The 15,740-nt window shown below is 42.8% G+C and overlaps 1 protein-coding gene across 1 annotated transcript in view; it reads right to left on the bottom strand.

Moving 5' to 3' along the window:
• OBSCN (obscurin, cytoskeletal calmodulin and titin-interacting RhoGEF) overlaps positions 1 to 15,740 on the bottom strand; it is a 150,824-nt gene that overhangs the window by 74,910 nt on the left and 60,174 nt on the right. Inside the window, exons 33-42 of the mRNA XM_058024149.1 lie at positions 13,287 to 13,553; positions 12,131 to 12,400; positions 10,661 to 10,924; positions 9,407 to 9,673; positions 8,226 to 8,489; positions 7,015 to 7,281; positions 5,721 to 5,987; positions 4,210 to 4,473; positions 3,084 to 3,350; positions 1,952 to 2,215 (exon numbers count right to left, since the gene is read on the bottom strand). Coding sequence (XP_057880132.1) covers positions 1,952 to 2,215; positions 3,084 to 3,350; positions 4,210 to 4,473; positions 5,721 to 5,987; positions 7,015 to 7,281; positions 8,226 to 8,489; positions 9,407 to 9,673; positions 10,661 to 10,924; positions 12,131 to 12,400; positions 13,287 to 13,553 — 2,661 coding nt within the window. The remainder of the gene's footprint in view (positions 1 to 1,951; positions 2,216 to 3,083; positions 3,351 to 4,209; positions 4,474 to 5,720; positions 5,988 to 7,014; positions 7,282 to 8,225; positions 8,490 to 9,406; positions 9,674 to 10,660; positions 10,925 to 12,130; positions 12,401 to 13,286; positions 13,554 to 15,740) is intronic.

Raw genomic sequence — 15,740 nt, 5'->3', positions numbered from 1 at the left:
ATATTCTCAAAGCAGCTTGGTGTGATGAAATTTGTCCTGGAATTCTTAAGGTGCAGGCACAACAAATTTCAGACAGTGACAGTGACACTGGAGAAATCAAAGAGAGTGGCTGATGTTCCTCAAGTATGGAAAAAGCAGAAACTAAGATGTGAAAAATATATCTCTGAAATATACACATCAAGTTCTTGCTGTGTAAACTGAGATTCTAAAATCCCAGAGAGTAAAGAAAGAAAAATCACTTGTGTAAAGTCAGCGGAGCCAATAGAGCTCCAAATGTAAATGTCTGCTTTAAAATGAGCTGGAGGTCTCCCTGATTCCCATGGTCTGAGTTTGATAGATCTCCACTGAAAAAAATGGGAATTTGGGAAAGCTCTTCAGTCTTGAAGCTGAATCCCATTCATAATGCTTGTCATAGAAAAAGAGAGAGAGAGAATCTGAGGAATTATTTGAAAAACTCAGATTTGCTAAGAACATTTCTCTTCATGAAGGAGTAGATCAGGGTAATTTTTTCTTGGTATAGATTGAGCTTCCTTGACAGAAGGCCAAATAATATGTTCTATATTATTATTATTTTAGTAAAGTTTTAACTTTGATGTAGGTGGAATTAGAGAAGGGAAGGGCTACTAATCTGAAAACCACAGTTACAGGATATTGGACTGGGGTTTACACTCACAATGAAAGAATGAATTGAGCAGTGTTTTTCACTAATCTGAGTTCAGGATTATTCAGCATTTTCTGTAGCGACTTGGACAATGAAATGCGAAGTTTCATTAATTTTGAAGATGATCTCAAAGTGGGAAGGGAGAAAGGGTAAAAACACTTCTTTAAACTCAAGAAGATTTGTATAAAGCAGTGGTGATGAAATGACTTCAGTTCAACAAGGGCAGATGGAAAATACTTAGGAACAGTCAACAACACAAATACAAGAAGAAGCAGATCTGCAGTGAGGCATTTGGGGTAACAACAGTTTGTGGAGAAAATTCAAGTCAAAAAGTTCAAGCACAAATCCTCATAATTGAGATGTGTAGCTTGGGGTGCCCCATTGCTTCTTGGTTTAAAATTCATACAAATATTTCTCTGCTTCTATAAGAATTAAGCCAGTTCAAGAAAGACTTCTGTTGATTTAAAGAACAACTTTCTGGCAGTAATGATGGTGACTTGGGGCTCAAGTATGTACAAGTTAATTTCAATTCTATTTTTCATGGTTAAATTGGAAGTTCAAGACTGAAGCAATCCCTGTTGTATTGGCAAATGCAAAGATAGGCAGAAAAGCAAAGAAATCAACTCCCTGAGCTCAGATTTGTTGAACTCAGAGAGAAAGAGGCTGAAACTACTTCTGTGCTAATAATGAAAATAAAGTTTCCCCTCTCTTCCATGGGAAGTTAAGCACAGTAATTTGGCTGAGGACTGTGAAATAATCTCCTACTCTAATGCTGAGTATTCTGTAGTACCTGAATAAAAATCAACATTATTCTTGGTCAGAGTTACAAGGAAAATTACACTGAACCAAATTTTCTTTTCATTATTTCATTATTTAAAATTACTTGTCAAATCCTGATGCAACTTGAAATAAAATTGTTCTTTCAAAGAGCTGTGAACGTTCCTGCTGCTCCATCTCTCTAGGGTCAAGTCAAAAGTGAGTAAACAGAATAAAATAAAGTCAAAATAGAATAAAAAAAAGCAAATCCGTGACATCCTTCATCCTTTACAAAGAAATACAGCCCTGCACCAACAAGAGCAAGGAGAATAAACAGGGAAAAACAGCAAAATCAATGGAACTACAACCGTGGTTAGAATTAGACAAAAACCACAATAAAAAGAAGGAAGTCTGTTACAAACAGAATTAATGGTGGCAAGATTAGAGGAAGAACTCGTGGTGTGCGAGTCCTGAGGCTTGCAGAGGAGGAGGGACAACCACCACCCAAAAACGCCCCATTTCCGAGCCCTTTACCGTGCACTGTCAGTGCTGCTGTTGTCTTCTCCTCTCCACACACACAGGTGTACTCCCCAGCATCCCTGGGCTCCAGGGCATGCACCAGCAGCTGGGCTCTGCTGCCCTCCTGCCTCATTGTGTATTTTTCGCCGGGTTTGAGCACTTTGTGCTTCTTCCTCCACTCCACGGGCGCAGCCCTGGACAGCGCGCACTGCAGGGTGGCTGTGGCGCCTTCTGCGGCTTCCTCATCCCTCATCTCCTCCTGGAAGTGCACAGGCAGGGCTGGGGGGTTCAAAAGGAGCAGAATGTGGGACCACGGCAGCAGCTCCAGTAACCGCTTCGTGTGGTCTGACGAGCACAAGTGATAAGCAAAGCCTTTCCTAATGAAATCCATCATGAGAACCATGAGACTGGCAAATCCATCAGGGTTGATGGCCACTCTGAGAACCATCAGACTGGCTTTGGAAAGCTGGAAAACACCTCATTCATAAGTCAGAGAGGGTTTTTCAGGGTGAAATCCATGGTATGAAGTGAAGGACCACATCAGTCTCAACTTCAGACCTGCATGACTGAAACCTACCTTGGCCTTTGCCTAGCCAAAGCATCTAAATTCTATGGAAATGCAAATTGTTACTAAAAAAGTTCATAAATGAACCCATACCTGAAGTATCAGTTTCACTTTTCCATCAGAGACCTTTACAAGGTCTTTTCCACCCCAAACTATTCTTTATTTTCACCTCCTACAGTGGTCTAGCAGTGCTTGACCATCAAATTGTACTGAAATACTGATAACCGTCTCAAAAACATCTCATCAAAAAATCTTCTCAGCTTTATGATGGCAACATCTTTACAACCAACATCACAATAATGCGATTTTCCATTTCTCAGCACCTACTGCTGAACATGAGGATCAAAAAAATGAATTAGCACCAGGGTTAATATCTGCAATTTTTGCCATGAACCTCCAACCTGTGCCTGACACCGACCAAAGCATCCAGGAATTTATTCCCATGTCCAACCAGATTTTGCTGAACCCATTAGAAACAGAGCTGCACTTTCAAAGCTGACACTCCTATGCTCTTAAACCAAAAAAACTGCTTGAAAACCATCTCTAATCTATTATACATCTCCTTTTTTAAATTATTTTTACCATTGACTTTGAGCGCAGCCGTGGTTTCCTGCTCTCCACAAGAGCACGTGTAATCTCCAGCATCTGCCAGGGCCAAATCGTGGATCACCAGCTCAGCCACCGTGCCCTGGCACCTCATGGTGAACTTGTCACTTGTCCCCAGGGTTTTGTCTCCTTTCCTCCAGGCCACGGCAGCTCCAGCTTTGCTCAGCTCACAGCAGAGAGTGGCCGTGCCATTTTCTGTGCCTTCCACGTTCTTCAGCTCTTTCTTAAAGTGAGGAGGGAGGGCTGAAGATCACAGGTGAAAGAGAGCACTTTAAAATTGAGCAAACACCCTGGTCTTGATTGCTCCACTGAATTAAAACACTTCAAAGTGGTTTAGAATGTACAGAACTTGGGAGCAAAGGATGATTTCAGGGGCATCCCTGACTTGTGCCTTCCAAGACACCACATTCACAGAATTCACCATCTCACAATGACTTGGACATCAGCATTGATTTATAACAACTCTGAAAATCATCAAAGAGTGGGTTTGGACAGCTGGAAAACACCTTATTCATAAATCAGAGGGTTTTTTAATGATATGAGGCATGGCATGACATGGAAAACCACACCAGTCTCAGTCCCTGAGCTCTCACTGATCTGGAAATCTGTAAAACTAAAATATCAGTACTGGGAGGTATGCTTTAAAGGCATTTTAAGATGTAACAACAGAAAGCTGATCCCAAGATTTCAAGGAGATATGCACAGCTCTTTCTCAAAACCAGATTAAGAATTAAAATGAACACCATGCTGTTTAAAATTAAACTTTCATCACTTTTCAACTTCATCCAAGAAAACCAAGTGAAATCTCAGTGATACACCCTAAAGAAATTAAGGAGTGAAAATATACTCCAAAGTGCTATTTCTGACTTCATCAAGCTTTTCATTTCCACTTCCAGCTTCTATCAATAGGAAAGAACTCAAAAGAATCTGTGATGCTGTTTACCAGTCCCAAAGGAAGGGCTTTCAGTGGAAGATATTCCCAGTGGTTGGAACAGCTGCCACAACATCTTAAAATAACAGAAGGGACCAAGAGCGGATTGTGATCCCACAGGAGGATCACAGATGACAACGCAGAAAATTCCTCTTAACCCAGATATTTTACCATGCACTGTCAGGGAAGCTGTGGTAGTCTTGTCTCCACACACACAGGTGTAATCTCCTGCATCTCCCTCCTCCAGGCTGTGGATTGTCAGCTCAGCAGTGGTGTCCTTCAGCCTCATTTTGTATTTTTCACTGGCTCTGAGCACCTCCTGCCCCTTCCTCCACTCCACCGGGGCGGGTTTGCTCAGCTCACACTGCAGAACAGCCGTCCTGTTTTCTGTGCCTTCCACATTGACAAGATCTCTTTTGAACAGTGCAGGCAGAGCTATGGGGTGTAACATAAACAGAGAGGACATCAAAACCATTAACCAGACCTTGGGGAACTCAGGGCTGGGGCCTGTGGCCAGTCCTTCACCATTACAGGAAAACAAATCCATCTGGAATGCTGCTCCTAACAGAAAACTACTGCAGGATCCCACTGGGATAATTCCATCATGACCTGCTTCTAACATTAACTTGTCCATATTCACCTCTTCACAGCTGATTCCAATACTCCTCTCTACCTATTTCACTCTGAAATAATCTATCTTGAACATTAATGACCTGAATTTTGATTAAAAGTCATCCGCAGTGTGACAGCACTGCTGCCTTTCCTAACCTCATAATTTATATTTCTAGTTCAGGAAAAAAACACAGTAATATAGCTTCAGGTGCACCTTTAACCCAAGATTTCCAAGAACATAATGACCCTAATATCAGGATTACAAGGGTTTTTATCATCATTCAACAAGTTGTCTAATGATGTGCCACTAAAATAAAATGGAAGTGACTTGCATAGGGATGAAAATGATAGGTCAAAAGAGGGGAGGAACAGAAATTCCCCAAGCTGGGAGAAAGAAGATGAAGAAAAAGTGTGCAGAAAATATGGGAGAACAGTTTTGCCTCCTCAATTTTCCCTTGCCCTTGGCAGCATTTCATCCATAAGAGATATCTTCAATAAAAGCTGTTCTTCCATCTATGGGAGCTGTACATGAGCTGCTCCTTCTGGAGGGGCAACCAGAGCTCATCACCATTCACCATGGCAGAACCAGGAACAAAATTTCCTCCATTTGTGCTTAATTCAGAACCTGCAGAATAATGCTGAGGGGTGGGGATTTATATAAGTACCATTTTCTCAGCAGAATATACAAAAATCCTGCAGAAGAGGAGGGTGGTCACTCATTCCTGAATGGAAAAACCTCTCACTGACTGAGCTCAGCAGACTTAAAGGACTTTCCTTCAGGTTAAGCATGAAAATCCACTGATGTCAGGGAGACACAATGAGAAACCCCCTGAGAACAACCTTCTGCTGGAGCTCTGCTCACTCTCGCTCCATGAGATGAGAAATTCTCACAGCTTTTCTTTACTCTGAAATAAAGCCATCAGTTTCAAACTGACAGACAGTGGGAGATGGGAGGAAACAGCACCAGCAAACCAGGAAAATGCTGCAGAATCAAAACACCAAAGCAAGTGGGAGGGAGAGAGAGAAAAGGGATGTCCTTGAGCTATCCCAACGGAGAGCAGCTTTTTTACCGTGGACTGTCAAGACTGCCGAGGTCTTCTGGTCTCCACACACACAGGTGTATTCTCCTGTGTCTTCCACCTCCAGATCTCGGATCAGCAGCTCTGCAGCTGTATCTTCCTGTCTCATCCTGTACTTTTCACTTGGTTTGAGTGCCTTGTCCCCTTTTCTCCACTCCACGGGGACGCCCACCTTGCTCAGCTCGCAGCGCAGAGCGGCCGTGGCGCCGTCTGTGGCTTCCCTGTTCTTCAACCCTTCCTTGAAAAATGCGGGCAAAGCTGAAGGACAGCAATATCAGCAGTGAGATGCAGCACTCCAAGGAGTTAAAATTATGTTTAAGTTTCCTTTTCCCCTCTTATCTTGAATTTGATTTATCAACACAAGAATAGAGATTCTCATGGGTCTCCATGAATCAGCGTTGGGAAAGAAATGTCATCACCAGGAGAGGATTTAATGCTTGCAATAGTCCATAGGGGTATTTTACACAAATCAATACAAATAGAGTTCAAAACACCATTTTTTTCCCTGTGAAATTTCAATCAAAAAGAACAAACACCAATTTGAAATTTCTGGAAAGAAAATGGTTTTCTTTTGTGACATTTTAAACCACAACAGGAGGATGTTTGCTGTTTCCACATACTTAAGCAAACAAAGAGACATTTTACATTTTTTTAAAAAATGAAACACTGGAGTTTCATTTTAAATGTCAGTTTGAAATGAAATTGCTCATTTCAATACATGGTGGGAAAACAAGCATTTTCACCTGAACTGACATACCCTTTCAAAGATGTCAGGTTCAGTAAAAATCAAAGTTCTCCCTGAGAATGATTGTCCTTTAGAAGTTCTGGGCTTGTCTTACACAGAACACCAACTGAATTCCATGACAACTGGGCTGTAAGTATAAAAGCACTTTGTTGTCTCAGAAATGGAGTATGGGCATAAGATTCCACAGAATAACCTAACCTTTTGGAATTTTACAAAACCTTAAAATCCCTAAGATATAATTCCTTTGAAGCAACCCATTTTTGTCTTGAGCACAACGGGGAGTGTAATAAAGAACCTTTAAAGAGAAAACCAAAATGAAGGCCCCTGGTTGCCTTACTCTGAGCTTGGACACCAATATCCCTCTCATGCCACAAATTCCAGCTGCACAGATGCCAATGGATGCATTTCACTGGCATTGGTGAGCTGTGGATAAAGGTCTGGCTGAAGAAGGATTATGGGAGGGTAACCAGGGGTCTGCCCAAAGGATCAGAGAAATCAGGGTAGTTACTTTCAGGATGTGCCTTGTTTTGTTTGTTTTACCATGAACTGTTAAAACTGCCATGGTCTGCTGGTCTCCACACACACAGGAATAGTTCCCAGCATCCGCCGTGTCTAGATTTTGGATTGTGAGCTCAGCCACGACACCTTCCCGCCTCATTTTGTACTTGTCACTTGGCCTGAGGGTCTTGAAGCCCTTCTTCCACTCCACGTTAGCAGCAGCCTTGTTCAGCTCACAGCTCAGGGAGACAATTTTACCCTCGGTGGCTTCTTTGTCCGTGAGTCCCTTGGTGAAAAGAGCAGGCAGGACTGCAGAGCAAACACGGACATGGCATCAACCCTGGGAAAGCCTGAATCCATTACTCAATCCCTCTCTTATCTCCCTGGAGCCACCAGACCTTCTTGGTCTCCTCCAGGATTTAGTTCCTCCATAATTTTTCTGCAGCCTCTAACCCTTCAAAAGGGTTAACCCTTCAAAAGATAATTCAGTCTAATTTTTTTTTTCTGCCCTCCTGCTTTAAAACTTTCTTTAAATTCAAGTCTATCTGCGAATTAGTTGACAAATTACCTGCCCTTTACTTTATACACCATAAAATCAAGGACAAAAAATTAGAGGCTGTATTTCAATATCAGAGCCAGAGCATTTTGCTTCCCTTGAGAAAAGCATGAGTCCTACAGAAGGGCCTGATTCATGGCACTGTCTGAATTTTTATAAACAAGAGTCCCTTAAAGCAGAGCAGTTGCAAACATGCTGTCAGGTTTTTGCAGAAATAAAATATTTGCTTGGGAAGTGTTAAGCCAAAATTGGTAAAAAAAAAAAGAGCTGGGAATACCAGCAGCATTAAAAGCCTATTTTTCATTAAGACTGTCCTTGTGTAGCACCATACATTAATGAAAATTTCTTCCTCTTAGGAACAACAAGTACCACGGTCTAAGTCAGAAAAAATCAATATTATTCTGACTTTTAGGTCAGTTCTATGGGAAAATTTCTAAACAATAAGTTATTCTGGACTAGGGAGGTTGTGTTGAGTTGGGAACCCATTCTCCACTTGTCTTTTGACTAAAGCACCTTGGAAGCACATCAAGAAGGTATCAGGTGAAAGGAGATAAAGAGAGAAGGAAGAAAGGAAAATTAATCAGCAGAAAGAAGGATTGGAAGTGCACAGGGATCAGAGGAAGCAGAAGTAAGAGAGGAAGAGATCTTGGAATTACACGGGCTGGCTTGGAACACGCACTGAGAATTTCTTTTTTACCATTTACTGCCAGAGCAGCTGTAGTCTGTCGGTCTCCACACACACAGCTGTAATCCCCAGCATCTGCCAAATCCAAATCCTGGATTGTCAGCTCCACAAAAGGACCTTCTTGCTCTATTTTGTACTTTTCACTCTGCTTGAGCACTGTGCTCCCCTTTTTCCACTCAACTGGGGCTGGTTTGCTGAGTTTGCAGTGCAAAGTGACTGCCTCCCCCTCTGTAGCTTCCTTGTTCACCAGTTCTTCTTGGAAGAGGATAGGCAAGGCTGAAGGATGCAACACCAACAGAGAAGGAATCAGCACCAGAATGAAATGAACTGGACTTACGGGGCTGCAGTGTGTGCACTCAATCAAAAATGCTCTGTTTCTAGGTGGGTACAATTGAAAAAGGGGGTGAAACCTCCTAGAGGAGAGAGAAATAAATTAAACAATATACAACACACAGGTGCTGTCTCAAGGCAAAAAAAAGCACAAGAGAATATTCCCTAATAGGGCAACTCTCTGGCACTACAGAGCCAAGAACACAAAAACCCTAAGAAATCACACTCTGGTTGACCAGGAATGCTGCCAAAACTGCTATGTTTGTGTGGGAATCCTTAAAATCAGAGGGTTTTGGGAAAGCTGCAAAAGGCAGCTCAGAGACAGCAGAACTGTGATTAGAGCTAAGCAGTAGCCATAAGATTGATCAGCAGAAAAATTATGTAAGAAGTAGAAAAGTAAGGACAAGTAGAACAATGGTCTGTGTGTTAATGCTTGTCTAGAATAACTCCCTAAGCCACAGAAAAGTTTATCTAGTGAGGTATTAGGAAGTTCTAGGCTTAATAATGGAGCTCTGTGCATTGTGTTTTAAGGTTTACAAGCAGGTATTGTATTCGAAATAAGCAAGCATTGTTTAACCAAAGGTGTGTGTGCTTACAGTGGTTGGATAGAACTACTGTCAATGTGCTTTTGCTTTGTGGGTTTGGTCAAAAAACTTTTAAAGTAAGTTGTAATGTTAAGTTCTTGGTCTGCTGCCTGGGATATGAGCTGATGGCATTTTCCCATTGTCATAACCATGGAATGAGACTGATGTTGGAAAATAAAACAGCTCAAGGCACGTTCCTGGCAACTCTATCCCATTTGTGATTTGTACTGGCCGGCAATACCTTTGGTGTTTAAAGAAAAACGTGTGTAGGAGGGTTACCATTCACTCTCAAAGCAGCCGTGCTCTCCTGCTCTCCACACACACAGGTGTAGCTCCCAGCATCCGTCAGGTCCAGGTCATGGATGACCAGCTCGACAAAGCGCCCTTCCCGCCGTGTTTGGTATTTCTTGCTCGGGACCAGCTCCTTCCCATCCTTCCTCCAGTGCACGGAGCCGCCCGCCCGGCTCAGCTCGCACTGCAGCGTCGCCGTCCCGCTCTCCGTGGCCTCCTCGTTCCTCAGCTCTTGCTTGAAACGGACTGGCAGGGCTGAGAGATGCACAATGGAGAGGGATTGCCACCCTAGACCCCGCTCAGAGGTTGAGGCATGATTTATCATGTGCCTGCCTAAGCCTTACTCCAACACCCTTACCCAGTCGTATTTTCTGGAAAAATCCCTTCGCCAGGATTTTCTCCTGGGAAGCTGAGAAGCCTCAGAGAAAAAGGAAGACAATTCTTATCTCATTTGCTTCTCCTGTGTTGTGCTCACATGTGGAATGTGTTTGGAGATTGTTTATCCAATAGGTGGTTGTTTAATTGGTTTCATGTGAATTGTTTTGACTTAATGACCAATCATGGTCAAGCTGTGTCGAGGCTCTGGAAAGAGTAATGAGTTTTCATTATTATCTTTTTAGCCTTCTGTAAGTATCCTTTGAGCATCCTTTTATACTTCTGTAAGTATCCTTTCTGTATTCTTTAGTATAGTTTAGTATAGCATTCTTTAATATAATATAGTATCATAAAATAATAAATTTGCCTTCTAAGAACATGGAGTCAGATTCACCATTCCTTCCTGCCACAGGGCACCCTGCAAACATAATACTTAAGCACATCCTGTTTTTTTTCATGGGTGGGAAAGAAATTCTCTACTGAATTGTTCTGTGGGAATCAACAAAAGCATGATCTTGGCTGAGATCATGCATAAAGAGAGACAAACTCATTCTCATCGTTACACATGATGAACCCTTTGAAACAGAAAATACTAAGGAATCTTTTGTTTCCATGCTAATTCAGGAAAACACACATGCAGGACAACATCCTTCACTCAAAGGAAGGTGAGAAGACAACACAACACACATCCAACACGGGTACAATGAAAATGAGATTGGGGACAGGAGTGACAACGAGCAAATGGATGGAAGAAAGCAGTGGAAGCAGAACATGAAGGAAGTTGTTGTGAGGGAATGTACAGAGAGGAGGAAGAAAGAGGTGGACAAAAACACTCCAGAGTTTCACAGGTTATTTCTGCCTTTTTACCATTCACTGACAAAGCTGCTGTGGTTTTTTGGTTCCCCACTAGACATGAATAGTCTCCAGCATCCTTTGGCTCCAGGTCGTGGATCAGCAGCTCAGCCACGGTGCCCTCCTGCCTCATCTGGTACTTGTTACTGGCCCGGAGAAGAGTTTGCCCCTTCCTCCACTCCACGGGGGCCTCTGTGCCCAGCTGGCACCTCAGGGTGGCTGTCCCACCTTCCACAGCTTCCACGGGCTTCAGCTCTTCCTTGAAGAGCACGGGCACAGCTGAGGAGTGAAGCATTCCCAGTTTACTTCAGGCGCATCGTCACCACCTGGTGACCTCACACTTCAAGGACTTAAAGCCAACACAAATTCAAATTCTCTTGGCACACACAGAAAAGAAGCTCTGACCTACCTGCATCTCAAGGAGTCTGCTGATACTTACAGTAGAAATAAGAGTTTTGGACCAAAAAAAAAAAAAGAACAATTATTTTCTAATAGTTAGAATACCAAAATAATTATCCTTCTGCTGCCCAAAGTTGGTCACAGACATGTAAAAACTTGTCGAGAAAGTGGAGAGAAGAATGGACTATTCTTTAATAAAATGTGTAGTTAAGACCCTTCTTACCTCTTGGCTTAGAGCTTGGACAGTCACCTCTATCCAAAGCATAAGAGACATTTCATAGGGAAGAAAACATATTATTTTATCAAGTACCTTTGGGTGATACATTTTAGCATGAAGTTATCATCACAAAAAACAAAGAACACAACGGACCCAGCCAGAGCTGCCTTTTGTTTGTGCTGATCCTTGTTCTCCTGAGCACTCTCTGAAAGTGCCCAGGGTTAGCAGGACCACGGCAAGAACAACAACAAATGGTCACAAGCAGGTGTCTCATTCCTACCATGGATTTGGTAGGAATGTTTGTGCTGATCCTTGTTCTCCTGAGCACTCTCTGAAAGTGCCCAGGGTTAGCAGGAATTTGGTCACAGACATGTAAAACCTTGTTGGTCACAGACATGTAAAAACTTGTTGAGAAAGTGGAAAGAAGACCAGAATATTCTTCAATAAAAGATGCAGCTGAGACCCTTCTTACCTCTTGGCTTAGAGCTTGGACAGTCACCTCTATCCAAAGCATCAGACACTTCATAGGGAAGAAAATATTATTTTATCGAGTATCTTTAACTGATACATTTTAGCATGAAGTTATCATCCCAAAAAACAAAGAACATGAATGGACCTAGCCAGAGCTGCCTTTTGTTTGTGCTGATCCTTGTTCTCCTGAGCACTCTCTGAAAGTGCCCAGGGTTAGCAGGACCATGGCAAGAACAACAACAAATGGTCACAAGCAGATGTCTCATTCCTACCATGGATTTGGTAGGAATGTTTGTGCTGATCCTTGTTCTCCTGAGCACTCTCTGAAAGTGCTCGGGGTTAGCAGGACCACGGCAAGAACAACAACAAATGGTCACAAGCAGGTGTCTCATTCCTACCATGGATCTGGACTTGGGCTGTGGTCTGCTGGTCTCCAGTGTCACAGGTGTATCTTCCCGCATCTTCTGGCTCTGCATTATGAATCACCAGCTCTGCCACTGTCCCCTTCTGCTTCATTTCATATTTGGCACTTGCCTGGAGCGTGGCTTCTCCCTTCTTCCACACCACGGTGGTGGCGTCAGCTTTTGTGAGTTCGCAGCGCAGGGAGACGGATTTCCCTTCTTCCACAGCCGCGTTCTCCAGGGCTTGTTTGAAAAGCACAGGCACAGCTGGAACACAGAGCCAGGGGTTAGGACAGGCCCTCCTGATCTGCTCTGCATCAATTCCCCCCATGAGAGCTGCCACCTCTTTAATCCAGGCCTTTTCCAAGTGAGCAGAGCAGCCCTAGGCCCTCCACTGGCTGTGTGGCACAAGGAGATTCTGCCTGGGAGCAGGAATAAATCTCTCTCTCTCTGATGTGACCATCTCACTGTGGATTCCTAGAAATGTGGGGCAAGTTTCTTTTATTTTTAAAAAGGGACCTTTTCAGATTGCTCTGGGCACCATCAGCTAATGAATTCCCTGCTCCCTCAGGGCTCTGAAATAACATTCATATCCTATATTTCTCCTGCTTTCCGCTCCAGCACACCCTACTAAAGGCAGTGCATTTGTTTAAGGGCAGTGGAGAGTGGAGATGGCACTAAGAGTCTTTGAAAGGATGTTTTGGGGAGTCTGGAGTCTATTAATTACTTGTTCACCTTTAATTTTTCAGGGACTGGATTCCTGTTTCCACATCTTTATGTGTCTCCACTCCAACTCCAGTTTTAACACAGCTATGTAAAGCAGCTGATGCAGCACAGAGAAAATTAATCCTCTGCACTTAATTTTCTTTTTTTTCCCCCCAGTTACAGATTGAAAACCCCAGACACAGAATATGAAATCACATGAATGAAATACATCCAGGTGCCTACAAGGGTAAAATATTATCTTTAAATTTACTTACTAAAGATGGCACTGCCACAAAAAAAAAAAAAAATGAAGTGTTCTGTGATTTCTGTTTAATAGATCTAATGAAGTGTTCTGTGATTTTTGTTTAATAGATCTAATGAAGTGTTATGTGATTTTTGTTTAATTAAGCACCTGATTAAGTGTGGCAATGCCTCAAAGTGTACCCACCATTCACTTTGACCCGAGCAGTGGTTTTCAGTTCCCCAGCACTGCAGGTGTAGTCCCCAGCATCCACAGATTTCACATCTCGAATGATGAGCTCTGCCACAGTCCCATGCTGCTTAAATTCATACTTCTCACTGGCATAGAGAACAGTGTCTCCCTTCATCCACTTCACTGGGGTGCCAGGTTTGCTGAGCTCACAGGTCAGCCTGACCTGCTTTCCTTCTTTGGCTTCTTCGTTTTGGAGCTCTTGCTTGAAGAGAACTGGTGCTTCTGAAAAAAAAGGAATAACAGAAATGTTAAAAGAAACACGTGAGGTTGGAAATCACTTTTCTCTTTTAGAGTCAGACTTTGTTTTTGAAACAGAAAACCACAGGAATGAAAACGCATTAGCAAAGAGTAAACAGATGCTGACATCTCACATCTGGCTGCCAGCACTTCAGAGCAGAAAAAAACCCAAAACCTGAGGCCAGATGCTTATTGTCTTTTTAACCACTGAAGATGCTGCTGCTCTTACTGCTTTCATTACTAACATCAGTGGCAGATGCTGCACTGCAGTTAATGTGCTGCTGATGGCTGCTCAGAGTTGGACCACCAGCACAAAAAACATAAAACTTCACTAAGGTCAGCTCACACACAACACAGAGCACACAGAGGAATGGCAAAGCACTTTCTGTTGTGACCAGCAGTATTGATTTCTTATCATAAAAAACCCCTGCAGTGCACTTTTTTTTGTCCAGCATTAACACAGATTTAAAACCAGCACAGAGCAAACACGGAGAGGGAAGCACAGCTGAACGTGGCAGGGTCCCTGTGGAGATTCCCCTGAAGTCTCTGCCATTCAAGGCTTTTAGGTGAGCTTGTGTAGGGAAGGCACTTTTGGAGGAAAAATAAACTCAACTGAAATGTTCAGATAAGGAAAAAATAAATTATTCTTGAATTATGCTGTCTTAAGAGTGTACAATTCAGATACTGCACAAAGCCTGTGGTTGTTGGAAATCTACACCCTATTATCCTGTCCCCCTTATACCTCCAGTCTGGGACACTGAATTGTGTCACAGGACTACTGAATTTCTATTTTCTATTTTTGCATTCTGCTCTTCTGATGCGACTCTGACAGAAAAAGGTAAGTTTTCACATCTATTTCTACAATTTCTACAGTGAAATTCCTTGTAGACATCCTTATGACTTGACTCCTTGACCTGAATCCGTGTGTTTAAATCCTACATCCATCCACACCCTTCTCTGTGAAGGGAAAAATGGGGCTGTAGTGGGAACATTACAAAGGTGGTTCTTTTCTAACAGAAAAATTGTCCATTGGAGTCCTACTGGAGTCAACACAGATCTTTGTTTTGTGATGGATATTGGGAAAATATCCTTGTGCTACAGAAAATCGGGATCATTCACAACCAGCTCTTCTTCATTGCACCATCAAGGTCTTCTCTTTCTTGAACAGCCTCAAGTTGGTTCTTTGTGCTCTGGAAAAATCCTGTGGGCAGCCTGACCTCCCACTTGGTGCTCTAGGGTTCAGGTTGACCATTCCAGCAACCCAAATCCTTTTTTGGTTCCTGCTGACTTCCCCAATCAAGACACAGCTTCTGATCAGTCCATCCCAAGTGTGCAACACCAGCTGCACACAGGACATCCTCTGGTCTGCAAGAACACAGCCTGTGCCTGTAAAATCCTCCTGTACCTGCTCAGACCTGCCCAGGGCAGTGATTTAACTCACAGAGAGATTTAGCTCACAGAGGCAGGAGCAATTATAGAGTGATGTGTGGTGGGCCTGGTTCTGACCTGGATGAGACAAAACCCATACCCAACTCAAGGTTAAGACTCATCTAAGAAGAGAAGTTTTGCCTCAGCTCAGACAGCAAAAGACAGCTCAGTCTTAGATCATAGACTCACAGAACCCTTTGGGTTGAAAGGGCCCTTTAAAGCTCATCTATTCCAACCCCCCTGCCATGTGCCCAGACATCTTCAACCAGACCAGGCAGCTCAGAACCCCATCCTGATATTGAATATTTGCAGGGATGGAGAATCCACCACTTCTCTGGGCAAACTCCTACAGTGTTTTACCACCCTCATTGCAATAAACTTCTTCCTTACATCTGTGGCATTTATATTCTCTGAAAAATCCATTCACCCAGGGTTTTTCTCCTAGGAAGCTGAGAAGCCTCAGAGAAAAAGGAAAACAATTCTTATCTCCTTTGCTTCTCCTGTGTTTTGCTCATTTGGAATGTATTTGGAGATTGTTTACCCACAGGTGATTGTTTCATTGGATTCTGGTGTGAATTATTTTGTCTCATTGGCCAGTCAGGGCCAAGCTGTGTTGGGGCTCTGGAAAGAGTCAGGAGTTTTCATTATTATCTTTTTAGCCTGCTGTAAGTATCCTTTCTGTATTCTTTAGTATAGTTTAGCCTAGTATTCTTTAATATAATATAGTATCCTAAAATAATAAAT

This window comes from Melospiza georgiana, chromosome 1, assembly GCF_028018845.1.
Source record: "Melospiza georgiana isolate bMelGeo1 chromosome 1, bMelGeo1.pri, whole genome shotgun sequence".
In the NCBI taxonomy this organism is placed as follows: Eukaryota; Metazoa; Chordata; class Aves; order Passeriformes; family Passerellidae; genus Melospiza; species Melospiza georgiana.
Note: the sequence above shows the minus strand (reverse complement) of the source record. Positions and strands in the feature narration are given on the sequence as shown.